The 25,742-nt window shown below is 42.3% G+C and overlaps 1 protein-coding gene across 1 annotated transcript; it reads left to right on the top strand.

Moving 5' to 3' along the window:
- Nucleotides 1–15,159: 15,159 nt before the first annotated feature.
- LOC117519311 (cystatin-B-like) lies at nucleotides 15,160–19,134 on the top strand. Its single transcript, XM_034180653.1, has 3 exons — nucleotides 15,160–15,358; nucleotides 15,440–15,541; nucleotides 18,495–19,134. Exons 1-3 carry the CDS (start codon nucleotides 15,257–15,259, stop codon nucleotides 18,612–18,614), a joined length of 324 nt encoding a protein of 107 aa, XP_034036544.1. The 5' UTR covers nucleotides 15,160–15,256; the 3' UTR covers nucleotides 18,615–19,134.
- Nucleotides 19,135–25,742: the final 6,608 nt, after the last annotated feature.

Below are 25,742 nucleotides of genomic sequence, written 5' to 3' on the forward strand. Positions count from 1 at the left end.
AGGGTTGACCCTCTGCTTGGGCCATGCTACCAACATGAATTAAGGGTCGCGGGGGGCTGGAGCCTATCCCAGCAGTCATAGAGCGCGAAGTGGGGGACACCCAGGACAGGACGCCAGTCTGTTGCAGGGCCACAAATAGACAAACAAACACAGACACACCCACACACACACCTACGGACAATTTTAAAGATTCCAATCCACCTAACCCGCATGTCCTTGGATGTGGGAGGAAACCGGAGCACCCGGAGGGAGTTTCTGGAGGAAACTCACGCAAACACGGGGAGAACATGCAAACTTCACACAGAAAGGCCACGGAAATTGAACCCATGACCTTCTCGCTGTGAGGCAACAGTGCTAACCACTAAGCCACCGTGCTGTCGCTACCAACACAGTTGACAATACAAATATACAGGAAATTTTTGGGAGTCCATGCTGGTGTACAGGATGGGAGGCCTGCAGAAGAAGACACCCACTCCCAACTCTGGATGGAGCCGCACCTCAAACAGAGAGAAAAACCAGAATCAGGCGGCAGAAAGACATCAAATACAGTATTTGTTAGCATTTTTCTCTGTGTTTGAGGTGCAGCTCCATCCAGAAGTGGGAGTGGGCGTTCTCTTCTGCAGGCCCCCCGTCCTGGCCACCAGCATGGATTCCCAAAAATTTCCTGTATATTTGTATTGTCAATTGTGTTTGTAGCATGGCCCAAGCAGAGGTTCACCCCTTTGAGTCTGGTCTGCTTGAGGTTTCTTCCTCGAATCATCAGAGGGATTTTTTCCTTATCGCTGTTGCCTGTGTGCTTGCTCTTGGGGTTGGTAAAGTTAGACCTTACTTGTGTGAAGCACCCTGAGGCAGCTTTGTTGTGATGTGGCGCTATATAAATTAAATAAATTGAACTGAATTGAAATTGAATAAATAAATGCCACTGATTTCATTACGTAATTAGCGGACATAATAAACACCAATGAATTTATTACATCTTTGGCAGATGTAAAAACAACTGTCAGATGCTCAAAGTGCAGAAGTTCAGAAAGCTCAAGCGCGAGTCCCGACGCCCGCTGCAACTGTGGCCAGGCCAGCAGCAACACTTCCAGAAGTGGCTGTCCCTCTCTGATGATCTCCGCTATTTCGGCGTGCTCCCCAGCAGCTCATGCATGTGGGCCACCCCTCCCACAGTTCTCTCATGAATCTCTCATTAGAAGTCCCAATGAGTGCATTCAGCTGGTTGCACGACACCAGCAACGGCTCTGGGAGCATACTGGGAGGAGCCTTGGTGCTTCGCCATCTTTGAACAGTTCAAAATCCAGGCGCAATGCTTACATTGTCCTCAGGTAGGTAATTGTAGACCAGTATCAGTATGTAGTATTATGGGGAGGGTTGCTCATGATCAGACAAATGTTTTTTTATTACAACAGATGATTTTAGTCACGTTCCAGTCAAGTTTTAAATCACCCTATTCCACAAACACGTGTTTCAGGCATTTGTTTGATAAAATGAAAGCTGAATTTGATGAAACATGATACTGTTACCCACAATATTCTTTTATTCAAAATGAAATATATAGTGCTGGACTCAGTGAAATGGATCAAGGCATATCTCTCAGGTCAAATGCAAGATGTTGATGTGGATGGTGTGCTCTCTGTTGCTCAGAGTATAATGTGGAGTTCCATAGGGCTCCATACTCGAGCCACTTTTTTTCCATTTATGTGAATGATGAATGCATCAGTGAAGTGTAAGCTATTATTGTATGCAGATGACTCAGTCTTGCTTGCCTTGGGAAAGAATACATTGAAGAAAGAGGAGACCTTGAGTGAGGACCTCAGATCTGTCCATGAGTGGTTAACTCAAATTAGATTATCTTTACATCTCAGTAAAAATAGAATCAATATTGTTTGGTGAAGCATAGTGGTAATGCCCCAAGTCACCTGATGAAGGGACAGTGTCCTGAAAGCTTGTGAGAATAAACTCCGTTAGACATGCTTATGCTTCCTGGAACACACATTGGTTATGAACAGTTCAGCATGGTTAGTGTTTTACCTGTGGAGTATAGAGTTGAAGAACTGAAACATGGCAGCACGTTTAATGTGGTGTGTGGCACTGCTCCAGATTATCTCCCATTTAATGTACAACTGGTTCAAAATCAGCATAACTACTAGTTCATGAGCCAGTCATCAATTTTGACCTAATCCGTACCACTTAAGGTGACGAAACGACACTTAGAATCCAGCCTCAGTGTACCATGGTCTAAACAAAAATGTAATACAGCAATCCCCGGGTGGCAGCTGTAGCCAGGTAGGTGTCAATGAAGGCTTACACAGAGGTCAAAATTTAAAATGCTACAATCATTTTGAAAACTATACCACATTATTTGTCTGATCATAATGAATCCAAAAAGGTATAGTTTGGACTATCTATGACTGAATGCTCTGGAGTTATGGGGTAAAAACCGCTAGAGTTGTGACAAAGGCCAGTTTCAGTTTGGGCAGGTGCCAAAAGTTAAAGTTCTTCAAAAACGAGTATTCTCGAGTTTTAGCAGTGTCTAATAAAAAGCTATAAAATGCATTTCTTATATACATGAGGTCTGTGAGAAAAGTATCCGACCGCTTGCATCAGACAAGCTTGAACGTTCGTGCGCATGCGTGAGTTTTTTCACGCCTGTCGGTTGCGTCATTCGCCTGTGGGCAGGCTTTGAGTGAGCACTGGTCCACCCCCCTCGTCGGATTTTTATTGTCAGTGAAATGGCTGAGAGACTGCCGCTTTGCTCCATGAATTTTTTTTCAGAAACTGTTAGAGACAGCCAGTTGGAAACCATTCGAAAGATTCAGATGGATTTCGGTGAAGATTCTGTCGGTATCACACGGATTAAGGACCATTAAAACTGGATTAAAAACGGCCCATGGTGGCGGAGGGCGCACCGCGCCCCAAGCGGCCATCGACAGGCTAGAACGAGCAGATCACTAACAAATTTAAGGCTCTGTTGATGCAGGACGTCGTGTGACTAGCAGAAGTTTCAGAAGAGGTCGGGATCAGCACTTTATCGGCACATTCCACTGTTAAAGGAGATTTTGTAATGAAAGATGTGCGGACGGATCTGTGCGTCGGGACGCAGCCGCTCACAGCCGCTGGACAAACAACAGCTCCGTGTTGGAAGTCTCACAGGACAAGTTGGAACGTGCCCAGCTGTTAAACAATTTCTCGGATACTCACCCGACTGAAAAGCCATCAAAAAGCCGTCTGAATCTTCTGAATGGTTTCCAACACGGAGGTGTTTTTTTTGTTGTTGCGTGCAATGAGCGGCTCCGTGCTGACGCGCAAAATCCTCCGCACGTCTTTCATTACGAAATCTCCTGTAACAGTGGAATGTGCCAAAAAAAGTGCTATGTCCAGCTCTTTTGCCATTTCTGTGGTAGTCACACAATGTCCCGGATCAACACAGCGTTCAGTTTAGAAATGATCTGGTCGTTCCAGCCTGTCGATGGCCGCACGGTGCGCCGCGCGCCCTCTGCCGCTGTGGGCCATCTTAAAAAAGGTTTTAACACTCCTTAATCCGTGTGACGCCGACAGAATCTCCACCGAAATCCATCTGAATCTTTCGAATGGTTTCCAACTGGCTGTCTCTAACAGTTTCTGAAAAAATTTTCATGAGGCAAAGCGGCAGCCTCTCAGCCATTTCACTGACAATAAAAATCCGACGAGGGGGGTGGACCAGTGCTCACTCAAAGCCTGCCCACAGGCGAATGACGCAACCGACAGGCGTGAAAAAAAACTCAAGCTTGTCTGATCCAAGCACATGATTCAAATCCATATAGTTTTTGAAAAAAATAAAAAGATCGGATACTTTTCTCACAGACCTCGTGTATATATATATATATATAGAGAGAGAGAGAGAGAGAGAGAGCGTATACACATATATAATGCACATTTTAAATGTTTCACTGCCTGCATACAAAAAAAAAAATTACTTTATCATCCTTGACATCCTTGAAAAAAGTGATGAGGGAGGGATATTTTTTCTTCTTAGAAACAGAGAACAAACAAGACAGTCAAATTTTGAAGTTGGGAAATTCTCCTTGTAAAATTAATTAACATAAGTTTATGGCACTCAGTTCATGTCGTTCTCGAGGATTCACAGCCTGGTTGTTCTTTCCTGAAACTACCTCCGTCAGATCGAGCATATCTCTGTACCAGCAGGCCCCTCCTTCCTGATTTGCTCAGACCTGGTGACCGCCGGAGAGAACAGCAGCAGAGATTTGACGGACAAAAAAAAAACAACACATACATAAAAAAAAACACAGTCCAGACTGTACTTGTAGGCTTTTATTTAAGCCAAACGGATCTGAATTACATGAAGTGTTTTTTTTAGCGACTGGTACTCTCATCTGCACCACGTTGATTCTTTGACTCCTCCCACTCAGGACACAAACTCATGATCTCCAGCATGGGAGGTGGACGCTCTGTCCAGTTGGCCAGAACCCAGGCTCTTGTCTGCATGGCTAGAGTATCCTTTGGGTGTCGGGGGAGTGAGGCCTGTTGACTACCACGTGCACAGTAATCTTTCAAATTGATGCAACAAATAAAAACGGTCACAAACGAACTGAAAAGGCCATAGCTGTCTTTCTTTAGGCATTCAGACATACAGCTTCAGTTCTGACTTCATTTAGTTTCATTCCAACACAAAAGTCAGCGCGTGTTCTATTTCCTTTTGTATGAGAAAATTATTTTGTATTCAAAAACACAAAAGAAAAAGAAAAACAGACTTGCCATCAGAAAAAAGTAAGGCCATAGTTATTGGATTTATTGGTTTACAAATTTTTCTGGGACTCGAGGGCAGCCAGGGTTTGTTAAAAAAATAGAAAAAAAAAACACCGTTTGAAGGGTTGGTCGGTTAAAAAACAAATTCTAATAGTCAAAGTTTAAATAATAACAGTTGTTGTTTTCAGGAATTGATGGGTTTGACATTTTAATGAAAAATTATGGCACAGGACCAAAGTTTTATACTTTTATTGTAAACAATCTTGTGAAGAAACAAATCTGCTGCAGAACTGCTGCATTTCTTCTAAACAGACCGTGATTTGTTCCCGACTTTAAAATCAAGTGACCATGACATAAAATCACAATTATGTAATCTTTGCAATTAATCCGCACTTCACAGCGTGAAAAAAATGTCAAGGACTGACTTAAACGTTAACGTGTCAATACGACTGTTGGACACGTTAGAGGTCAGAACAATGCGATATTGACTCGGGCCGCACTGGCTGATTAAGAGCGTGAAGGCAGTCATCCGCTGTGGAGCCGCGGGGCAATCTACGGATCTGCATGATTGGATTTTTTGGGGAAAATTTCAAAAAATCAGAAATCCTCATTTCCACGGAAAACTTAAGACAATGGAAAAAAAAATGTAATTGGATTGCCTCGTCCACATTGTCCACACAGGTGAAGCCCGCTGTCGCTACGTGCACAGGGCTCGTGGCAGGCCTGGCAGCATTGGACTCATTACCACAGCGCTCCTCAGGAAAATCAATCCCCAGTAAAATCGCCAGTGTTAAATTAATACTGCCAGTGTACATATAGTCCCACTTTGGCCAGAGTAGGACCATATGTACACTGGCAGTGTTAATTTAACACTGTCAGTGTTAGTTTTACACTGTTAATTTTACTGTGTGGAATAGTCTGGTTGGGAGAAGGAAATGTGAAACATAAATGTGTGAACATGAAATAAATAAATAAAAAGAGAAAAATACAGTAAATTCCATTCATGAGATGACTCTGTGGCTGAATAGGACGCGTCCAGTGTGTGTGCACAACCGGACTGTGCATGCACAGCCTTTAAAACTTAATTCCATTAGATGGCACAGCTCCTCCATGGCTGGACAGGACACACGGACACCGTGATCCTTTGGAAGCACTCCGATAACAATTCAGGTTAATCCATAATGTAGGGTATTAGTTAAAGTGCACAAACTGAGGACATATCACCACTCTTGAAGTCACTCTTGAGTCTTGAAATTTTTGAGTGGCACACCAAGCAGTCGTTGGGAAAATTTTCCAAAATAGTGCCCAGGGGCAATTCTTTTCACTGAATCCGTGATTTTTAGGGTAGTCGGGGGGTCCATAAGCCAATAAATCCAAAAACTGCAGCCTAAAGTACCATTTTAAACTGTTCTTCTTATCCACTGCAAGTTACTACCATTTACCATTAGCATTTGAGAAAGCAGCACTGTAAAGTGAGCAAACAAAATTTTCAGTCATTGCAAAGCTGATTGAAGTTCCAGTATCCAGTATCAGTTTGAACAATGCCACCAGGAGGCAAAACTGTTGCAGTTCTCTTACTTCTTGAAATCTGTGTGATACTGTGATTGAATATTGTCTGTGAGACCTTTGTAGTTTTGCTCATAATGACAGACAGCAAGTCTGAGGCAGTCTGTGAGGTGTCTGTCTGTAAAGTATGTATGTTGAATGTATTTGAACCATTAAAATGATTTTAAAAACTCACCAATTGATGAAGTTTTTCATGTTTGATGACCTTGTTCAGTTGCATGCTGCTAAACACCTGCTTCTTGTTTTGAATCACTCAATTCTTGTTTTCATTCAAAGCTTTGGTTCACTCACTCACCTTCAACGGCTTACTCCAATTAAGGGTCACGGGGGTTGGAGCTTATCCCAACAGTCATAGGACATGAGGTGAGGTCCACTCTGGATGGAATGCCAATCTGTCACAGGGCCACATATAGGCAAACAAACACTTTCATACCTGTACGCACATCTGGGGCAATTTAAAGTTTCCAGTCCACCTAACCTGCATGTGTTTGGATGTGGGAGAAGGCCATGCAAATGCGGAGAGAACATGCAAACTCCACACAGAAAGGCTACAAGTGGGAATCAATCCCATGACCTTCTTACTGTGAGGCAACAGTGGTAGCCACTAATCTACCGTGCTGCCTGGAAGCAAAACTATTGTTCAAATTTCCAAATCTTGTGTAAATCTGGACAAACCTGGAAGTCCATGAATCATTCACTTAATAAACACACAAGATGAGTGCGAGTAGAAAAAAATGTGCATCAAACAATGTGTGCAAAGATAAGCAATAATAATAATACTTGTAGCAATACAATAAAATAAGAAAATGAGGTAGAAATAAAAAAATTTTTTATATATATATATAAGTACATATGCATATATATATATATAAGTACATATGCATATATAAACATGATTGGAATTAAAAAATAGGAGCATCTTATTTACAATATGTGAAGTGGAGTTTAGATGTGATAACGTGACACTAGTGCTGGAATTTGTAAACAAGTTATTATTGCACATGATTTGTGGACATATTATTGCATATGGTTATTTAGTGGAGTTTAGATGTGATAAGGTGACATTAGTGCTGGGATTTGTAAATGAGTTGTTACTGCACATGATTTGTGGACATATTAATATTGCACTTGATTTGTGGACATATTATTGCATGTGGTTATTTCACAGTGTTATTGTACAGTCTGACAGCAGCAGGGAGGAACGACCTGTGGTATCATTCCTTCTTGCACTGAGGGTGCCTCAGTCTGTCACTGAAGGAACTACTCAGCTCCACTACAGTCCGGTGCAGAGGGTGAGAGGAGTTGCCCATGATGGATTCGAACTTGGCTAAAACCCTCCTCTCAGCCACCTCCTCCAGAGAGTCCAGAAGACAGCCCAGGACAGAGCTGGACTTCCTGACCAGCTTATTCAGTCTCTTTCTCTCCCGCTCTGTGCTGCCCGGGGCCCAACAGACAACAGCATAGAGGAAAACAGAGGCTACAACAGAGTCGTAGAAGGTCTTAAGCAGAGGCCTGCTCACTCCAAAGGATCTCAGTCTTCTCAGGAGGTGGAGGCGACTCTGGCCTTTTTTGTACAGGGCGTCAGTGTTATGAGTCCAGTCCAGTTTGTTGTTGAGGTGAACACCCAGGTATTTGAAACTGTCCACAGTCTCTATGGACCCCCTGGACGTTCACCGGTGAGTGAGGTGCTGTTTTCCTCCTGAAGTCGATCACCATCTCCTTTGTCTTACTGGTGTTGAGACACAAGTGGTTGCGCTCACACCAGTCCACAAAGTTTGTGATGACCGACTGGTACTCCAGCTCGTTCCCCTCAGACACACGACCCACAATGGCGGAGTCATGAGAGAATTTCTGGAGATAGCAGCTGTCCGTGTTGTAGGTGAAGTTCGAGGTGTAAAGGGTGAAGAGGAAAGGTGAGAGGACGGTGCCCTGGGGTGCCCACCTCAGACTGACAGCCACGCAGCCGCATGTACTGTGGGCGGTCAATGAGGTAGTCGATGGTCCAGGCGCCGAGATGTCCATCCACTCCTGTGTCCTCCAGCTTCCCCCACAGCAGCACCGGTCTGATGGTGTTGAAAGTGCTGGAGAAATCAAAGAACATGACTCTCACAGCACTCCCACCGGTCTCCAGGTGGGTGAGCACCCACTGCAGCAGGTAGATGACAGCGTCATCTACCCCGATGTTGGGCCTATAGGCAAACTGCAGCAGTTCCAGGATGTCACTCACCACGGTGCGGAGGTGAGACAGGATGAGCTGCTCCATGGTCTTCATGAGGTGGGAGGTCAGGGCAACTGGTCTGTAGTGGGCCGGTTTCTTGGTGTGCAGTGTTTTGGGAACCAGGACCACACAGGAGGTCTTCCACAGGGTGGGGACCACCCCCAGGCTGAGGCTCTTGTTAAAGATGTGCTCATCTGCACAGGTCCTCAGCAGCCTTGGGGAGATCCCATCAGGTCCTGCTGCTTTCCTCTGCTTCAGCCGCAGGAGCTGGCCTCTCACCTCAGTCAGAGTCACAGTGGGGGAGGGCTGAATACAGTCCGGGGAGAGGAGGGACAAAGTCCGGGGTGCAGTGGAGGTGGCCAGGGGGAAGAAGGTGGGGGGTCAGAGGGACTGGAGGGCTGGCTGCTGGAGACATGTGGAGAGCCGGGAGCAGGCGGGGGGGCAGGTGTGGAGGAGCCAAAACGGTTAAAGTAACTGTTTAGCTCCTCTGCAAACTGAGAATCTCTATCTGCAGTCCTGCTGGCACCTGCCCAAATCCGGAGGCGGTCTTGAGGCCTCTCCACACGTCCCTGATGTTGTTCTGGACAGCTGCTCCTCCATCTTCCTTCCATACTCCTTCTTGGCTGCCCGGATCCTCCACTGGAGTTCCTGTTGGACTCTAAGCTGCTCCTCTCTGTCTCCCGAGTTGAAAGCCCTCTTCTTCTGGTTCATCAGGACCTTCAGCTTGGGGGTCACCCAGGGGTGGTTGCTGGGAAAGCACCGTACCCTCCGGGTAGGCACAGTGCTCTACACACAGAAGTTCACGTAGTCAGCAGTGGTGGGCACAGTTCCGATAATCCGATAACAGATAATTATCGAAGATAATGTTTTCATTATTGGATTATCTTTTTAGATAACTTTAAAAACCATTATCGGACTAATTATCTTCCGATACATTTTTGTCCGATAACTTTTAGACTGATAACATAGTAAACAAAGATGAACAGTGACAAACACTTTTAAAATTTAAAACCAGTTAAACACCTACCTGTTAAAAGTTTCCTAAGAGATGCATAATTCTACCCTCTGCAAACAGGAGAGAGCTGCTTCCAGAAAAAAACTACTCTATCCTCTGCAGGCAAAAGAGAACTGATCTCACAAAAAAAAAAAAAAAAAAAAAAAAATTTCCTTTAACACCATACTGATACGCTGGCAATATCACCCAAGTCATCCAGAGGCATATATTTTTAACTTATGGTTCAAATTTTAACCAAACTAATTTTGGACAAGTTATTTAAAATTACTGTCATGTCTGACGTTTTATAAAGTGAAAATATCAGATATATGTTTTAGTTTTAAAGTAATGTGCTACGTTTAAGGTTTTAGTGAGCACATGCTGTGCCCAGCAGTGCATTGGGTAGGATAGGGTAATGTCAGTACGTTCACGACAGGACAAATACATTTCAGACACTCTGTTCAGGCTCCATGGACAGCAGCATTAAACTCTAGTGCCTAAAACTCTCGTGAATATATTCTCTGGTTTTATAGACATTATTGTATTTGCGTTCCACGCATTTAAATGTAGCAGACACGGATTATCTGGGATTTTGTTTTGGCAAGTTTTCAGGCCTCTACTGCCATCTACTGGCCAGTAGTGTTCATGGCAGTATTCGTCCTAAGTACTAAGTGTCTGGGCACCAGTAGATGGCAGTGTTCTATTTATTTTGACACCGGTTATATCAGATGGTTGTCAAATCAACTTTTTGGCTTTGCAAATGGCTTTTTTTTTTTTTTTTTTTTACAAATTAAGTTTAAAAATAAAACAAAACAACAACAAAAAAATAACATTACAAGACAGCTCTGTGGTGTTTGCACATGCACAGTGCGAGCAGTTGGATGCTTGTAGCTCTTCAGCAGCAGGATACCCTCATGACGGCCGACCAGAATAATATCAAACAGGTTTGATTTTCATTCGACCATACGATCAGCGATCAGGAGGTGATCGTGAGATGTTAAATGCAGGTTGTTACTCCATGTACACTACACGATGCAGGACGCGCAATTAACCTGAAACTCGGTCCAAAAAATTCTCGCACGAATGAAAAATCATCTGAAAAAGGGCCAAAACTCGCACAGTGTAAAGCCAACATTTATGTGTCAATATTGAGTGCATGTTTTACAACATCATCAAACGTGCGCACAGCACTAATAAAATGAGTGCACAACCTCTCCACATGCAAAATATTTTGTGATGACACTTCCAGGGCTCCGTAAAAATGCCTGTTTTTACAAATAAAAAAAATGGAATATTTTACAAAAGCACATTTATCTGTAAACACCAACACACGACAGACGTCACATTAACGTGTTGGTTTACATAATGAATGACTGAACCAATCAGTGTTTAGCAGAGGCACTTTTACCCAGAATCCTTTGCGATCTGTCTGTGTTTGTTACAAAACCTCAGAATTAGTGCATTATTCAACATTAAAAGATATATGTTATATTTTAACTTTGTACAAATGACAGAATTGACATTAATGGAGTTATTCTATCGGTATTAATGTTATTTATAAATCAAAACCATAAGTCAGCATGACTTTATTTTCCAAGACCTCCGTTGTGATTGTGAAGTTGTGATTGACAGAGGGCTAGGCTTTGTGGCAACGGTGGCATCTGCAGAGGGAGGAATATACGCGCAGAGCACAATCACACTCCCAAACTCCTGTGGGAGATAGTATGGCCTCTTGCTCACCGCGAGTAGCTCCACGTCCGAGGAGCAGATCTGATCCTTCACGTGAACATGAGCTGCGTTGCACCATCTCTCACTCACATAAATGCCGAGCCCTCCTCCTCTTTTCTTCCCGCTCTCCACCAACGTCCTGTCTGCACAGATAAGTGTGAAGCCGTCCATGTTAATAACAACCACGTCCAAGCAGCTGATCCCAGGTGTAAACAATGGGGCGTCCACAAGACAAGAGTTACAAAAGTGGGTTTCCCATGTGTACACTTGCACAGGATACCACCCACTACAAATAAAAACCTTAAAGCACTATTAAAAAGTATTAAAAATAGTGAAAGTAGGAAAAGAGGGGGCAGAGCTGAAGTAACAGGCTGCTGCATTGACAGCGCCATCTTCAAAATGAAGCTCTAAATCAGATGATCCATGATGGATGCCTGGTTCAAGACGTCTGTCCAAGTCGAACCGGAACCAACCCGATTTCCTCTGCCACCGAACCCCGGGAATACTGGAGCCGCCAAGTCCCGAATTCCCAGGTGGCCACTGCCTCCGCTCGTCGGATCCGGTACTGCTGGCAAGGAACAGAAACAGTCAGGTGTGGATGCGGCTGCACCCAGCAACACGGAGGGTGGAGAGTCCACCTCCACCTCTCGTCAACAACAATCAAGAAGTGTAGGAAGGTGAGTACTTATCCAAATGTTGTCCGGTAGTCAGCTGTCCTACAAATAATCAACAAGAATTACAACTATAATCCGCAGTGAGGCCGGAAGCTGGAGCCTCACTGCGGATTCATCCAGTATTCCACGTCTCCAGGATCAAACCTCATCACACCTCACCCCTCTGCACTCCGGGTCCGGCACCACCTCCTGCCCGGATCATCGACGGAGAGCCGGCTTGGACCGTGCAACGGCTCCTCGATGTCCGACGGATGGGCCGGGGTTTTCAGTATCTGGTGGACTGGGAAGGGTACGGCCCCAAAGAACGCTCCTGGGTGAAGAAGGGCTTCATCCTGGACCCGGCCCTCCTGGCCGACTTCTACCGTCGCCACCCAGACAAACCCGGTCGTGCGCCAGGAGGCGCCCGTTGAGGGGGGGGTCCTGTTGTGTGGGCCGCTGAAGAGGAGGTACTGCTGGCCCACCACCACTAGAGGGCGCCCTGCCTGGAGTGCGGGCTCCAGGCACCGGAGGGCGCTGCCGCCTTACAGGAGCAGCCAGGATGACAGCTGTCACCCATCACTGGAGACAGCTGATTCCAATCAACAGGGAGGTATATCAGCAGGATGGCATCTCCACCTCATTTGCCGAGATATCGCCTTATCAAAGAGGTAACAATCTCCGCCCAAACATACGTGTGACTATAGTTGTAATTCTTGTTGATTATTTGTAGGACAGCTGACTACCGGACAACATTTGGATAAGTACTCACCTTCCTACACTTCTTGATTGTTGTTGACGAGAGGTGGAGGTGGACTCTTCACCCTCCGTGTTGCTGGGTGCAGCCGCATCCACACCTGACTGTTTCTGTTCCTTGCCAGCAGTACCGGATCCGACGAGCGGAGGCAGTGGCCACCTGGGAATTCGGGACTTGGCGGCTCCAGTATTCCCGGGGTTCGGTGGCAGAGGAAATCGGGTTGGTTCCGGTTCGACTTGGACAGACGTCTCCTATCGTCGAGCCTGCCCACACGACACCGTTGTAATTGAACTCAGTCTCAATATTGTAATCGGTTGTGTTTGTTGTGCCTGTTTCACAACAGTAAAAACAGTGTTATTTGACTCCTCCATTGTCTGTTCATTTGCGCCCCCTGTTGTGGGTCCGTGTTCCTACACTTTCACAACAATTAGGATGTTTTTCTGAAATGCATGAAAGACTGGAAATGTGAACAGTACTTGTGCATCCAGACCACAGCTTTGCACACATTTGGAAATTCTGCACAGTAGCAGAATTCTGACACCGCAACAGATGAGACTGGCTCATCGGTCATCACTTAAACTTTCATAAATTGAAAATATTGAAATTATTGATAATAATGAGTTACAGCCTCACAGTCTCAGGCTATGAACTATACATTTGGTGTAATGTTTTTGATAATAATGTCAACTGGTTGACACACGTCGGTGATTCATTGATGTCCCGCCTGAGTCAAGTGATTTGTAAAAGCAGGCAGACCTCAGATGAATACTTGGGGAATACTGTTCTTCATATCTGGACATCATTTGTGGACTACCACAGGGTTCTGTGTTGGGCCCAAAATTATTTATTTTATACATTAATGATTTATGTAAAGTCTCAGATCTGGTTAAAACTGTGCTCTTTGCAGATGACAGAAACCTGTTTTGCTCAGGGGAAAATCTGCAACAATTATTATCTGATTTAGGAACAGAAATGATAAAGTTAAAGAGATGGTTTGATATTAACAAATGATCATTAAATTTGTCTAAACTGAACTAAATTGATGTTATTTGGAAATTATAAAAAAAGACATACAAATTCAGTTAAATATACATGGGGTAAACATAGAGTGTGTCAAAGAGAATAAGTTTTTAGGTGTCATTGACGAAAAAAGTAATTGGAAAGCTCATATTCAGCATATTCAAATGAAGGTATCAAAAAGTATTGCAGTATTAAATAAAGTAAAGCATGTTCTTGATTGCAGAGCACTACATACTCTATTGTTCATTGGTTGCACCCTATTTGACTTATTGCGCTGAAGTTTGGGGCAACAATTACAAAACTACATTGCAATCATTATTCATTCTTCAAAAAAGAGCATTAAGGACAATTCATAATGCAGGTTATCGAGACCACACCAACCCACTGTTCATTAAATCTCAAATATTAAAACTTAATATGATTTCGTTCAAGACTGTTCAATTAATGCACAAAGTGAAAAATAAACAAGTGCCATTTAGAATTCAAGAATATTTTACTGAGAGAGAGAGAAGGAAAATATAATTTACAGGGCTTGTATCATTTTAAAATTGCTGGCGCTCGGACGACCAGGAAAGGTTTCTGTGTCTCCATGTGTGGCCCTAGATTATGGAATAACCTGATGGATGGACTCAAATGATGTCCAAATATCAATCAGCTTAAAAATCAATATAAAAAATGATGTTTTCAAGATATGTATCTAATGAAGTACGATGAGTTTTGTGTTGTCAGTTGTAATTGTGAACTTGTACAGTAACATTCATTTGTGTATGTGCATGTATGTATATGTGTATGTATATGTATATATGTATGTATGTATGTATGTGTGTGTGTATATGTGTATATATGTGTGTGTGTGTGTAAAATTATGTATGCATGTGTAGGTGTATGTTGGTGTATGTTTACATGTATACTGTATATATGTATGTAGACGAAGACATGGTGTTCACTTGATATGTTTATGATAATGGGATTTGAGTTTGTGTTGTTAAATGTGTTTGTAGCATGGCCCAAGCAGAGGGTCACCCCTTAGAGTCTGGTCTGCTTGAGGTTTCTTCCTCAATACATCAGAGGGAGTTTTTCCTCACCACTGTCACCTGTGTGCTTGCTCTGGGGGTTAGTAATGTGTATATATGTATGTATGTATGTATATATGGGGTGGGCGTTTATACGCTTTGCTTCTGCTCACCCCCTTTTTTGTCACACATGTCACTGTGGAATTGTCTTGTGTATCAGTTTTTGTTATTGAAGAGTTGTGTGCCAAATAAATAAGTTCAAGTTCAAGTTCAAAACATTAGTACCAAAAAGGGGGGGGTCATAAAATGCAACAGCACATAATAAACTGTTAAATACGCCGCTGTTGTTACTGTATACAATTTATGTTAGAAATAAATAAGCTATTTTAAGTCATATGAAAGCTCTTTTATAACTGGATTGAAAAGGTTTTTAAATCCACCCCCTGCTAATGGTATGGTCCAACTTGATCATATGATTCATGTAGTGAGGAAAGATAAAAGACCTGTTTTGCAGTTTGTTCAAACAGCTTGTTAAAGTTTCGTTAACTTTCACGTGTCACGATGTCGGATTCGCAAACTAAACAAATACCTCAATTTCCAGTGCTTGGAGGATATTCTGAAGTAAAAGATGCCAACGAGGACATCCAAAAGCTTTGTGATCAAGTAGGTGGAAAATGGTCTGAGGTTAAACACGTTTTACCACTTAAATATCTCACCTGGTTGCTTCACTTTGTTTTTACACAGGTGAAAACTCAAGTAGAGGGAAAAACAGGCAAGAATTATAAGGTATATGAAGCCAAGCAGTACAAGAGTCAAGTTGTGTCTGGAACGAACTATATCATCAAGGTACAGTCTGAAATCTAAACTTTTTTAACTGTAATACAGTATTTTCAACTCATTCACTTGCATATAGAGCTAATTGTGAAAAATTGTTATTTTATGTTTCTCAGTTGAGCATGACAAGCCGTAAGGTTTATATGACTATGAATAACATTTACTAATACCAGATGTAATGACTGTCTTGGCTTACACATTTATTTTATTTTTAAATTTTTATTTATTTATGTTTTTTTTTCCTTGGTGGCAGGATTACTCTTGTTTAGATTTATAGCGGGGCTTTTTTAAATACAGATTTGCAACCCTTAAAACACATTTTGTAAAAATCTTATATTTGAAGAAAAAAAACATTAAAATGAGTGATGTAATTTGCCTCCAGTTTGGAATGAAATATTATTTATTTGCAATTTGTGGTCCTGGGGCTCCTTTCATGAAAGTTTGGAAAATGTTGGCATTTCCCAAAATGTTTACATGAACATCTTTACATATGATTAAGATTATTAATATGATGATGTTGTAATCATATTAAAACTTTTGTAAAAGCAAATCTACACCAAGTGCTTTTCTTTTTATCCCATCAAAATCAGTATAAGAAGGCTATGAATAGATTTCACACACACAAAAAGATTAAAACAAATAACCAGCACCCAGAATTAGTGGAGAGTTGACTTGTTTATGTCCATGTGACTTATGGTGATCAGTCTGACCCCATTTACATGTCGATACACAGTAACATCGCCTGTGTTAAATTAACACTGACAGTGTACATATGGTCCCACTCTGACCATATGTACACTGTTAGTGTTAAATTAACACAGGTGATATTATTGTGTCGCAACTTTAAAAAGTAACTGTGTAATACTTTGACCACATAGTGATATGTGGTGATATTAAGTTTTAATTCATACACATTTTATTATTATTGTTAGACAGTGGAAGTAGAGATATCATTATTTTAATATGAAACCTACAGCTAAATGGCTGATATAATTAATAATCCCTAATTTCACTGACATCAAAAACACAGGTTGTGTTTATTAGCAGAAATGGAATGTAATACTCATAGCTGTCTGTTCAGTTCTGTATAATGACCTGCAACAACGACTCAGTATGTTGTCACAAACTTAGAATGAGCCCTTCATATCTAAATGGAAGGGAACATCTCATGGAGGCCACAGTGTTTCAGCACCATGTTGATACTGTGGCCCAAAAGTTTGAAGTTAATAACTGCAAGTCCGACTTGTATTCCATTGCATCTACTCTGGAAAATATTGATACCTGCAGCAAACTCATGGCAAGAGACATCGAGCTCCTTTATGTGATATTTTCCTACACCATCAACTTAAGTCAGTAGCTGTCAGATAAATTATTTTGATAATTAAAATAATACATTAAGTAAAAATAGATGAAAATGTAATTCTGTGTAACAGTCACTGTGTGTGACACCATATTTCTATGATGTGAGTTAGCGATCTTTTCTTCCACCACACAGAGATACAAACACAGCGGAACACAGCATTATTCCATCTTTTTCATATTTTGCAGCAGAAAAGACTGAAGACAAAAGAACAAGAGTGTGGTTGCTCCCTTGTACACTGTCTACTAGTTCTTAATGCAGGCTAGTAAGTAGACCGACAACCAGCCCTGAATTGTTCCAGATACTGGCCACACTCTCATGAGCGCCACTAGCTTAGCTTATGACAAGCTAAAAGTGGACGCTCTCGTTTTGGCCGAACAACTTTCCACAGTTTCTGGGGATTCTGTGTTAGTACGCGCCCGTGGCCGACGTGCTTGATGAATTCCTGCGCAACAAGATAATTGATAATGAGTATATCACATCTACGTTAATTCTAAAATTTACCAGTAATAAAATTATAAAGATAACTGAAGTTTTAAGAGTGGCCATAATAAATATTTAAGAAACTTAAAGTTTATGAGCAACTTCACCTGTTATTAATCAAGCATATTGTAAACATTGACACGATGGAGTTTGACGCGGAAGAGTTCAGAACGATACGATTGGAATGTTTTGATTACCGTTTACAGTTGGTGATGAAAGAATTGGGTGTTAACTTTGCGTTAAAGTCAGAACAAGAAGCTGCACTGAAAGAGATCTATCTGGGAAGAAACACATTCTGTGTGTTGTTGCTCCAACAAGAGTGGCACGCTGAGCAGGGTGGAGAAAGTAGTCCGGCGAACTCAATCTGTGGGCAAGCAGCTGTCCCACAATGCCAAAATAGCAGAGATGTTGGTCCAATGAGAGCAGCACTCTGAGCAGGGTGGATACTGGCCTCTGTCTCCTAGCCTGTGATTGGTTGGCAGCCGAGACGCTGACATCAGCCTCACTTTGGTGTTGCACGAGCGCTGCTCTCCTATTGGTCATTTCGGAGTGGGATATCTCACTCCAGCATGGAGGCCAGTATCCGGCCCACTTCATAGCCGGGCTGGTTGTCGGGCTAGCTATAAGTTTAGATTTTAAATTTTTGTGAAGTGGATGATCATAGATATTTATCACAAGAAAAAGCAAAGGAGTGGAAATGTGACTGGTAACGGCAGAATGCAATCTTCAACCTCACCACTAGATGACACTAAATCCTGCACATTTTAGCTTTAAACAGCGACAAATATTGAAGAGAAAATGCAGTAATTTAGAGTTTAATGAACAAAAATGTTCCATGACATGAAATAGTCCTTATCCCTACTTTGGCTGACATTAAAACCCAAACTTGCAACCGAGTTTGCGAGAGTTCAGGAGCAGCAGTAAATTTGTCTTAGGTGTGTGCACGCACGATCCACTTTTTATGAGTCCAAACTGGCTGCATATCGCTTTCAGGAATTGATCGCCTGGACCTTAGAAGATCAGCATAAACGGTTCTGAAAGTACAAATGTCTCAGAAGCCTATGAGTGGATGTCACTGGATGCTTTTTAAGATTTTAAAATATTCCATTTGCTTCACTCCAGGTTCATGTGGGACATGGCAAATATATTCACCTGGAGATCTACAAACAGCTCCCGTGTTATGGTGGAAAAGTGGAGCTGAGTAAAGTGCATGTGGGCAAGACGCTTGCATGTCCTCTCTGATCATTGTGATGGGATCACGTCACAAAGAACGGCTTCATCATCCTGCCAGTGCTTACAGGCTGCAGTCTCACTGTAGAATGCTGTATTTCTTTTATTCTCTGTCATTATGCACAACATTACATGCAGTTTTTAATTTGCAGTGAATGATGTTCAGTGTGTAAGAAGAGCTTGTATGAACCTTTTCCCATGTCTGTTTCTACATGCAGTGTGCCATTTGGCTGACGGCTAGTTAACCACAAAGACTGTCGTGTTTGCACAAGTTCTCAAAGCTGATCTGCAGGATTTAACGTCACTGACCTCAGACAAGTGTGAGAAAATCTGTGCTCTTATAAAAACAAAATGGGAGGTGTGTCATCAAGCTAGCATTGCCACCCGCCTCTTAAAATACAGAATTGTCCTTTATTTGACAACTAATTGTTGTGCCCCGTATGGAATCAATGTTGTTCAGTATTTTCACAAATGTCCCACACATACTCATCAAAACTGAATAATGAACAAAATAAAACACAGGAAATATTAAGTGCTGCCAGTGTCATCTCTGTACCTCGTGTCGGGTCCTGTAGTTGCAAATGTGGAAATCTCACTCCAACACTCCGTGTTGCAAATGTACAGACATAAGAGGCAAGAGTCGAACCCCAGGCTCGACAGCGTTAGTGGCAATGACTACAAGGCAAACAAGTATTTTTATTTTTATTTCCCCTTAAAAGTAAAAATTTCCTCACTTTAAACTTTAAAATTATTGGTCTGTTTTCCTTAATATTTATGTTAATTATTGCACACTTCAGTGACTGCAAATTTTATCATTAACAGTTTTGTGTTAATAAAGGACTTAAAGCTTTAAATATGACTAAATGCTTTTTCAAAATTAAATTTTATTTATTTATTTATTTAATCCTTTATTTAGACAGGAAAATCTCTTGAGACTCAATGTCTCATTTATAAGAGAGACCTGTTTTGCAAAACAATAACAGTTAATGTAAAAATAATGTTACAGTACACACAATAAAAAATTCAGAATACATACATTAGTAAAATCATTAAAAACAAGTGCAAGTGCCTATAAATGTATTTTCCAAACTTTTCAGTAAAACTTTGAACTCCCCACGTGTGACCAGACTAGATAACCTCAAATCCTGCTGAAGCATGTTCCAGGTGGATGGACCAGAGTAGCAGAATGCTTTTTTGCCGAACTCAGTACGTATAGAAGGAACACTGAAAATGATCAAATCATTGGAGCGAAGACTGTAATGTTGCTGTTTGCATAAAAAGTAACATGACAAATATGGTGGTACCAAGTGAAGGATGGATTTGTAAATGAATGTGTACCAATGTAGAAGTCTGTGTGTGCGTAAAGAGGGCCACTTAACTAAGGAGTAGAGGGTGCAGTGATGAGTGAGAGCTTTGCTATCTGTGATGAACCTGAGAGTTCCATGATACACAGCGTCCAACATACGTAATAAGCTGGCAGAGGTGTTCATATACACAATATCTCCATAATCTAACAGACTCATAAAGGTGGCAGAAACCAGCTGTTTCCTGGCATTATAAGAGAAACACTGTTTATTTCGAAAAAATAAGCCTAGTTTTAGCTTAAGCTTTTTTTAGTAGATTTTCAATGTGTGGCTTAAAGGTTAAATTTTCATCTAAAATAATGCCAAGGTATTTATATGATGATACAGAGTCAATTTGTAATCCCTGTGCTGTGGTGATAGTAGGGAGACGTGAGGACACTTTCTTTTTGTTTGAAAATAACATTACTTTTGTCTTACTTGCATTTAACATTAACTGAAGTTGTGAAAACTGAGACTGAATGATATTAAAAGCGGACTGTAGGTGCTCAAAAACAAGGGCAACTGATTTTGCCTGACAATAAATTATGGAATCATCAGTGTAAAAATGCACAGCCGCATCTGTGAGACCATGCTCCAAATTGTTAATGTAAATAGTAAAAAGAATAGGCCCTAAAATTGACCCTTGTGGGATCCCCGGAGTAATATCAAAGTAGTCTGACGTCTGATCCCTATACTGTACACACTGCTTACGACCAGTTAGATAATTTAAAAACCAACCCATAGCCTGGTCTGTGAACCCTATGTCCAAAATCCTTTGACATAAAATCCTATGATTAACCATGTCCAAGGCTTTGGACAGATCTATAAAGAGGGCGGCACAATAGTCCTTGGCATCAAGAGCTTGAACTACATCATTAAGAACTTTCAGGAAGGCCGTAACTGTTCCATGTTGCTTTCTAAAACCAGACTGATGAGGTGATAAAATGTTCTTATAATACAAATAATGTTTAATCTGTTCATTTATTATATTTTCTAAATTTTTTACTAAGACACACAGTTTTGAAATAGGTCTGTAATTATTTAATATTGTAGGATCTCCACCTTTTAATAGAGGTAAAACAAATGCAGTTTTCCAAATGTCGGGAATAGAATTTTGTTGAATGGATAGATTAAAAATGTGTCACAGGTTCAGCTATAATGTCAGCAGCTAAGCGTAGAAAGTAGGGGGGAAGCTTATCAGGGCCAGCTGATTTTTTTTTTATATCTAAAGATTTGAGTTCTTTACAAACCTCATGGACAGACAATTTAGAAAAAGCAAAGATCTTACCAGAAACTGGATTACTGGATGTATAGCTGGTAGACACTGATGAGTAGCAACATTTATAATTTGAGTCAGATTCAAGGATAAACAAAGGGCTTTGAAATCATCTGACACAGGTGTCAACCAGTCCCAGTTTAAATCACCTAGTAACAAGATTTCCTTAAAATTCAATGTAGATAAAGTCTGAATTAATGAGTCCAGGGTGTCACTGATAGCAGATGGTGGCCTGTAACATCCGACCAGTGGTATATGCAAATATACCACTCAAAGCTTTAAATATGACTAAATGTTTTTTCAAAATTAAATATACCACTCCTTGGGTGGTGGTAGTGGCCCTGAGGAGCTGTGGTGGGTGTCCTTCTTTTTCATTTCTGAAAGGTAGCAAAGCTACATCAAGCTCACAAAAGACACTCCCCTCTCTGCCATACTAATAGTTGCTTGCAGGCACATTTGTGGTCAGATGTTTACATGCACTCATCATGGGCAAGGATGTCATGGTAATTTTGGGCTTTTGAATTGTCTTTGAATTGTTCCTCTGCCAAGGTGGAGTAATTGTACAGCGCATATCATTAATGACTCACTTGAATTTATTTTGGATCATCTCTAATCCACACAGGGTCAAAATTACACATACAGAATAGAATAGAATGCCTTTTATTGTCATTATACGATGTACAACGAGATTAAAAGCCAACTCCAAAATCAGTGCAGGCAAGTGAGAAGAAAAGCAGCAATATCAAATAATATGTATCAAAATATATATATATATATATGATGTAAACATTAGAAGGTAAGGTGCACAGTCCTGGATGGTATGTACATTGCAGAATAAGTATGTTATTATATACATTATTAAAAATTATAAATATTGCACATTATGGGATGGAATGTTGCACATTATCATCGATGTATGCGGGAATTCAGGATGGTTACCGCTTTGGGAAAGCAACTGTTTTTGAGTCTTCTTTGTTCTGGTCTTAATACATCTGTAGCGCTTCCCTGAGGGCATCAGGTCAAACAGTTCAAAGCCAGGGTGGGAGCTGTCTTTAGTGATGTTTAGGGCTCTACTAAGGCAGCGGGAGCTGTAAATGTCCATCAGGGAGGGGAGAGGGCAGCCAATGATCTTTTGGGCTGTCTTTATGACTCTCTGGAGCCTCTCCTTGTCTGCAGCAGTACAGCTGCCGTACCATACTGTGATGCAGTATGTCAGCAGGCTCTGGATGGATACTCGATAGAAGGTCAGCAGCAGGTTGGAGTCTAGCTTGTGTTTCCTGAGGACTCTCAGGAAGTGTAGCCGCTGCTGAGCCTTCTTGGTGACTGCTGTGATGTTCACAGACCAGGAGATATCAGAGATGAGGACGCCGAGAAACTTGAAGGTGTGAACCATCTCCACACGCTCGCCATTGATGAAAAGGGGGGGTGGGTCGATGCTGTGCTTCCTGTAGTTAATGATGATTTCCTTGGTTTTCTTGGTGTTCAGTGCAAGGGTGGTGTCATCAGCAAACTTGACCACCAGGTTGTTTTGGGTGGCTGAACTGCAGTCATAGGTGTAGAGGCAGTATAGGAGGGGGCTCAGCACACAGCCCTGTGGGGAGCCGATGCAAAGCGTGCGGGTGGAGGAGAGGTGGGGGCCAAGTCTCACAGTCTGGGGCCGGTTGGTCAGAAAGTCCTTGATCCAGGCACATGTGAGAGGGGAGAGGTCGAGAATGGCCAGTTTTGTAGTGAGAATGTCCGGGATTATTGTATTGAAGGCTGAACTGTAGCACTGCTGCTGCTCCAGGTGGCTCAGCGCAGAGTGGAGAGCTATGGCAATGGCATCGTCTGTGGATCTGTTCGCACGGTATGTGAACTGGTGAGGGTCAAAGTCTGGAGGAAGATAGACCTTGATGTGCTGGAGAACTAGTCTGTCGAAGCACTTCATGACTACCAGAGTAAGGGCCACCGGACGGTAGTCATCTTCTTCGGCACAGGTATTATTGTGGTTGCTTTGAGGCAGGACGGGATAACTGCCTGGTCCAGAGAGAAGTTTAAGATCCTGGTGAAGGTGGGAGCAAGGTGGTAGGTGCATGCTCTGAGCACCTTGCCAGGTACTCCATCTGGGCCGGCGGCTTTCTTAGGATTCACTGCCAGAAGCACCCATCTGACCTCATGCTCCTGTACAGTGAGTGGAGTGGAGCAGGAGAGCGGTGGGGGTGGGGGCAGAGATTTAGCAGATGAGTGCTGCTGGGATGTATCAAAACGGGCAAAGAAGCAGTTTAGCTCCTCTGCCAGTGGCGCACTCAGGTCTCCTGATGGCACATCACAGCCTGTGAAGTTTGTGATGTCTTTTATGCCCCGCCACACCTCCTGTGTGTTATTGCTGGCCAGGCGGGACTCTATGCACAACCTGTGCCCTTCTCACTCCTCTTTTCAGGTTAGCTCGAGCAGCGCTGTACAGAGCTCTGTCGCCAGACCTGAAGGCTGTGTCGTGGGCCCTGAGGAGTGCACGGACTTGGCTGGTCATCCAGGGTTTCTGGTTTGGGAAGCGGGTAAGCATACAGGCTTATTACACCTTGTACATTCCATTAATTATACATACATATAGAATAGAGCCTTTTGTTGTTATTGTACATACACATAATGAAATTTGTCCATCTGCATTTAACCCATCCTAATTACAGTTAGACACAATCCAACCACTAGGAGCAGTGGCCAGCCACAATCCGCCGCCCGGGGACCAACTCCAGATGTAGATGCTGCCTTGGTCAGGGGCAGAGAAAGGAGCAGACCCTAAATAAGCATGTTTTAGATTGTGGGAGGAAACTCGAGTGCCCAAAGGAAACCCACACAGACACGGGGAGAACATGCAAACTTTACACAGAAAGGCCAGGTGGCGATCCCATGACCTTCTTGCTGTGAGGCATCAGTGCTAACCACTAAGCCACCGTGACACCCGATATGCCCCCTGATATGATATGCCCCCACTAATATTTGTTTAAATGTCCCTCAGCAAGTTGCACTTTCAGTAAGACACTTTTGGTAGCCATCAACAAGTTTTGGCATAATTTTGAGTCATATCATATACTTCATCATTGTGATCAAATAGCTCAGTCTTTGTCTCGTCTGACAATAAAATGTTTCTCCATGACGATGTAAAACTTGCTTCTCTGTGAATGGGGATGCTGGTGTTCCAGCAGTTTCCGGTTCATGGCAGGCCTGAACCTTGGTGGATTCTGAGCTGTTCCTGAACATCCTAACCAATTTCCTCTCAACCGAGGGTGACGGTTTCATCCTGACCTTGTCAAAGTGGGGACATATCCAACTATCTTGTACTTTCACAAAGTTGTTTGAACTGATGATCTCAGAATCTGCAGTTGTTTAGAAATGGCACCAAAAGCCCTTCTCTGTCATGACTGCAGACACTGGGTGGCTGGACACAAATGTAGGACTCACGGACACAAGTATATAAGAAAAAGGCTTTATTCAAAAAAATTTAAATTGATTAAGGGACGGTACACAGATAGGCTGTCGGCGTGCCAACGGTACAGACAGACAGGCTGGGGTGTGGTCATTCAACAAGCAAAGTTCATGAATACACGGCGCCACAGTGATCAGAGGGCAAGACAAAGGTTAGGTCCAAAAAACAAAGCAGGGTCAAACATGGGCTGGCAATCACGCAAAGGCAAAAACAGAGCTGGGACAAAGACGGTGAAGTGCAATGAACTAGCAGTGAGGAGGTGAACACAATGGACTTAAATAGAACAGGAAGTGATTGGAAAACAAGCTGCACGTGGAGAGAAATTTCTGGAAAGGGGTGTGGCTGGGTGAATCCAAGATGATACATGGTGCAAGATAGGGAGGGACAACACAAGGTGGAGTGATGAAAAGACAGAGACATGTGAACAGGTGAGCGAGAGAGTGAGTGAAGGAAAGCACAAAGCAGACAGCATAACGATGAGAAACAAAGACACGAGACGGGTGCAGTGATGAAGTGAGAACATAATCAGACGGGCATGAGAGCGAACACAAATAGCTGGGATGAGGGAAAACAGAGCACAAGAAGCAAACAGAAAGTGAGGGCGGAATACATTACTAGGAACCAAACATGAGAACTAAAAAGCAATAATCAGCTAATAAGTATTAAAGCAAACTACATAAGAACAGATCAGAGAGAGAGCAATAAGAAAATAAACACTAAAACACAACTAAACAGGAACTGACAAAGAAAACAAAGTGGTTAAAAAACTATACATAAAACCGATACTACATATAACAGAAAACAAAACCCAACATTAAAGAACAACAGATATTACGAATGAAAGGACCTAAATAAACAAGTGATAAACTCAAGATAAAAATGAAAACAAACTGACAGAACAAAACTAAAACAGAACTGAACTATGGCCAAAGTATGAAAAGTAACAAAGAAACGAAATGGCAAAGCAAAATAGAACCGAGAGTAAACACATGATTAAAATAAAATACCTAATAAATCAAAGCTGGAGCAGATGGTGGAAAAAAGAAAACTGAGTGGCT

This window comes from Thalassophryne amazonica, chromosome 1 (assembly GCF_902500255.1).
Source record: "Thalassophryne amazonica chromosome 1, fThaAma1.1, whole genome shotgun sequence".
Classification (NCBI taxonomy): domain Eukaryota; kingdom Metazoa; phylum Chordata; class Actinopteri; order Batrachoidiformes; family Batrachoididae; genus Thalassophryne; species Thalassophryne amazonica.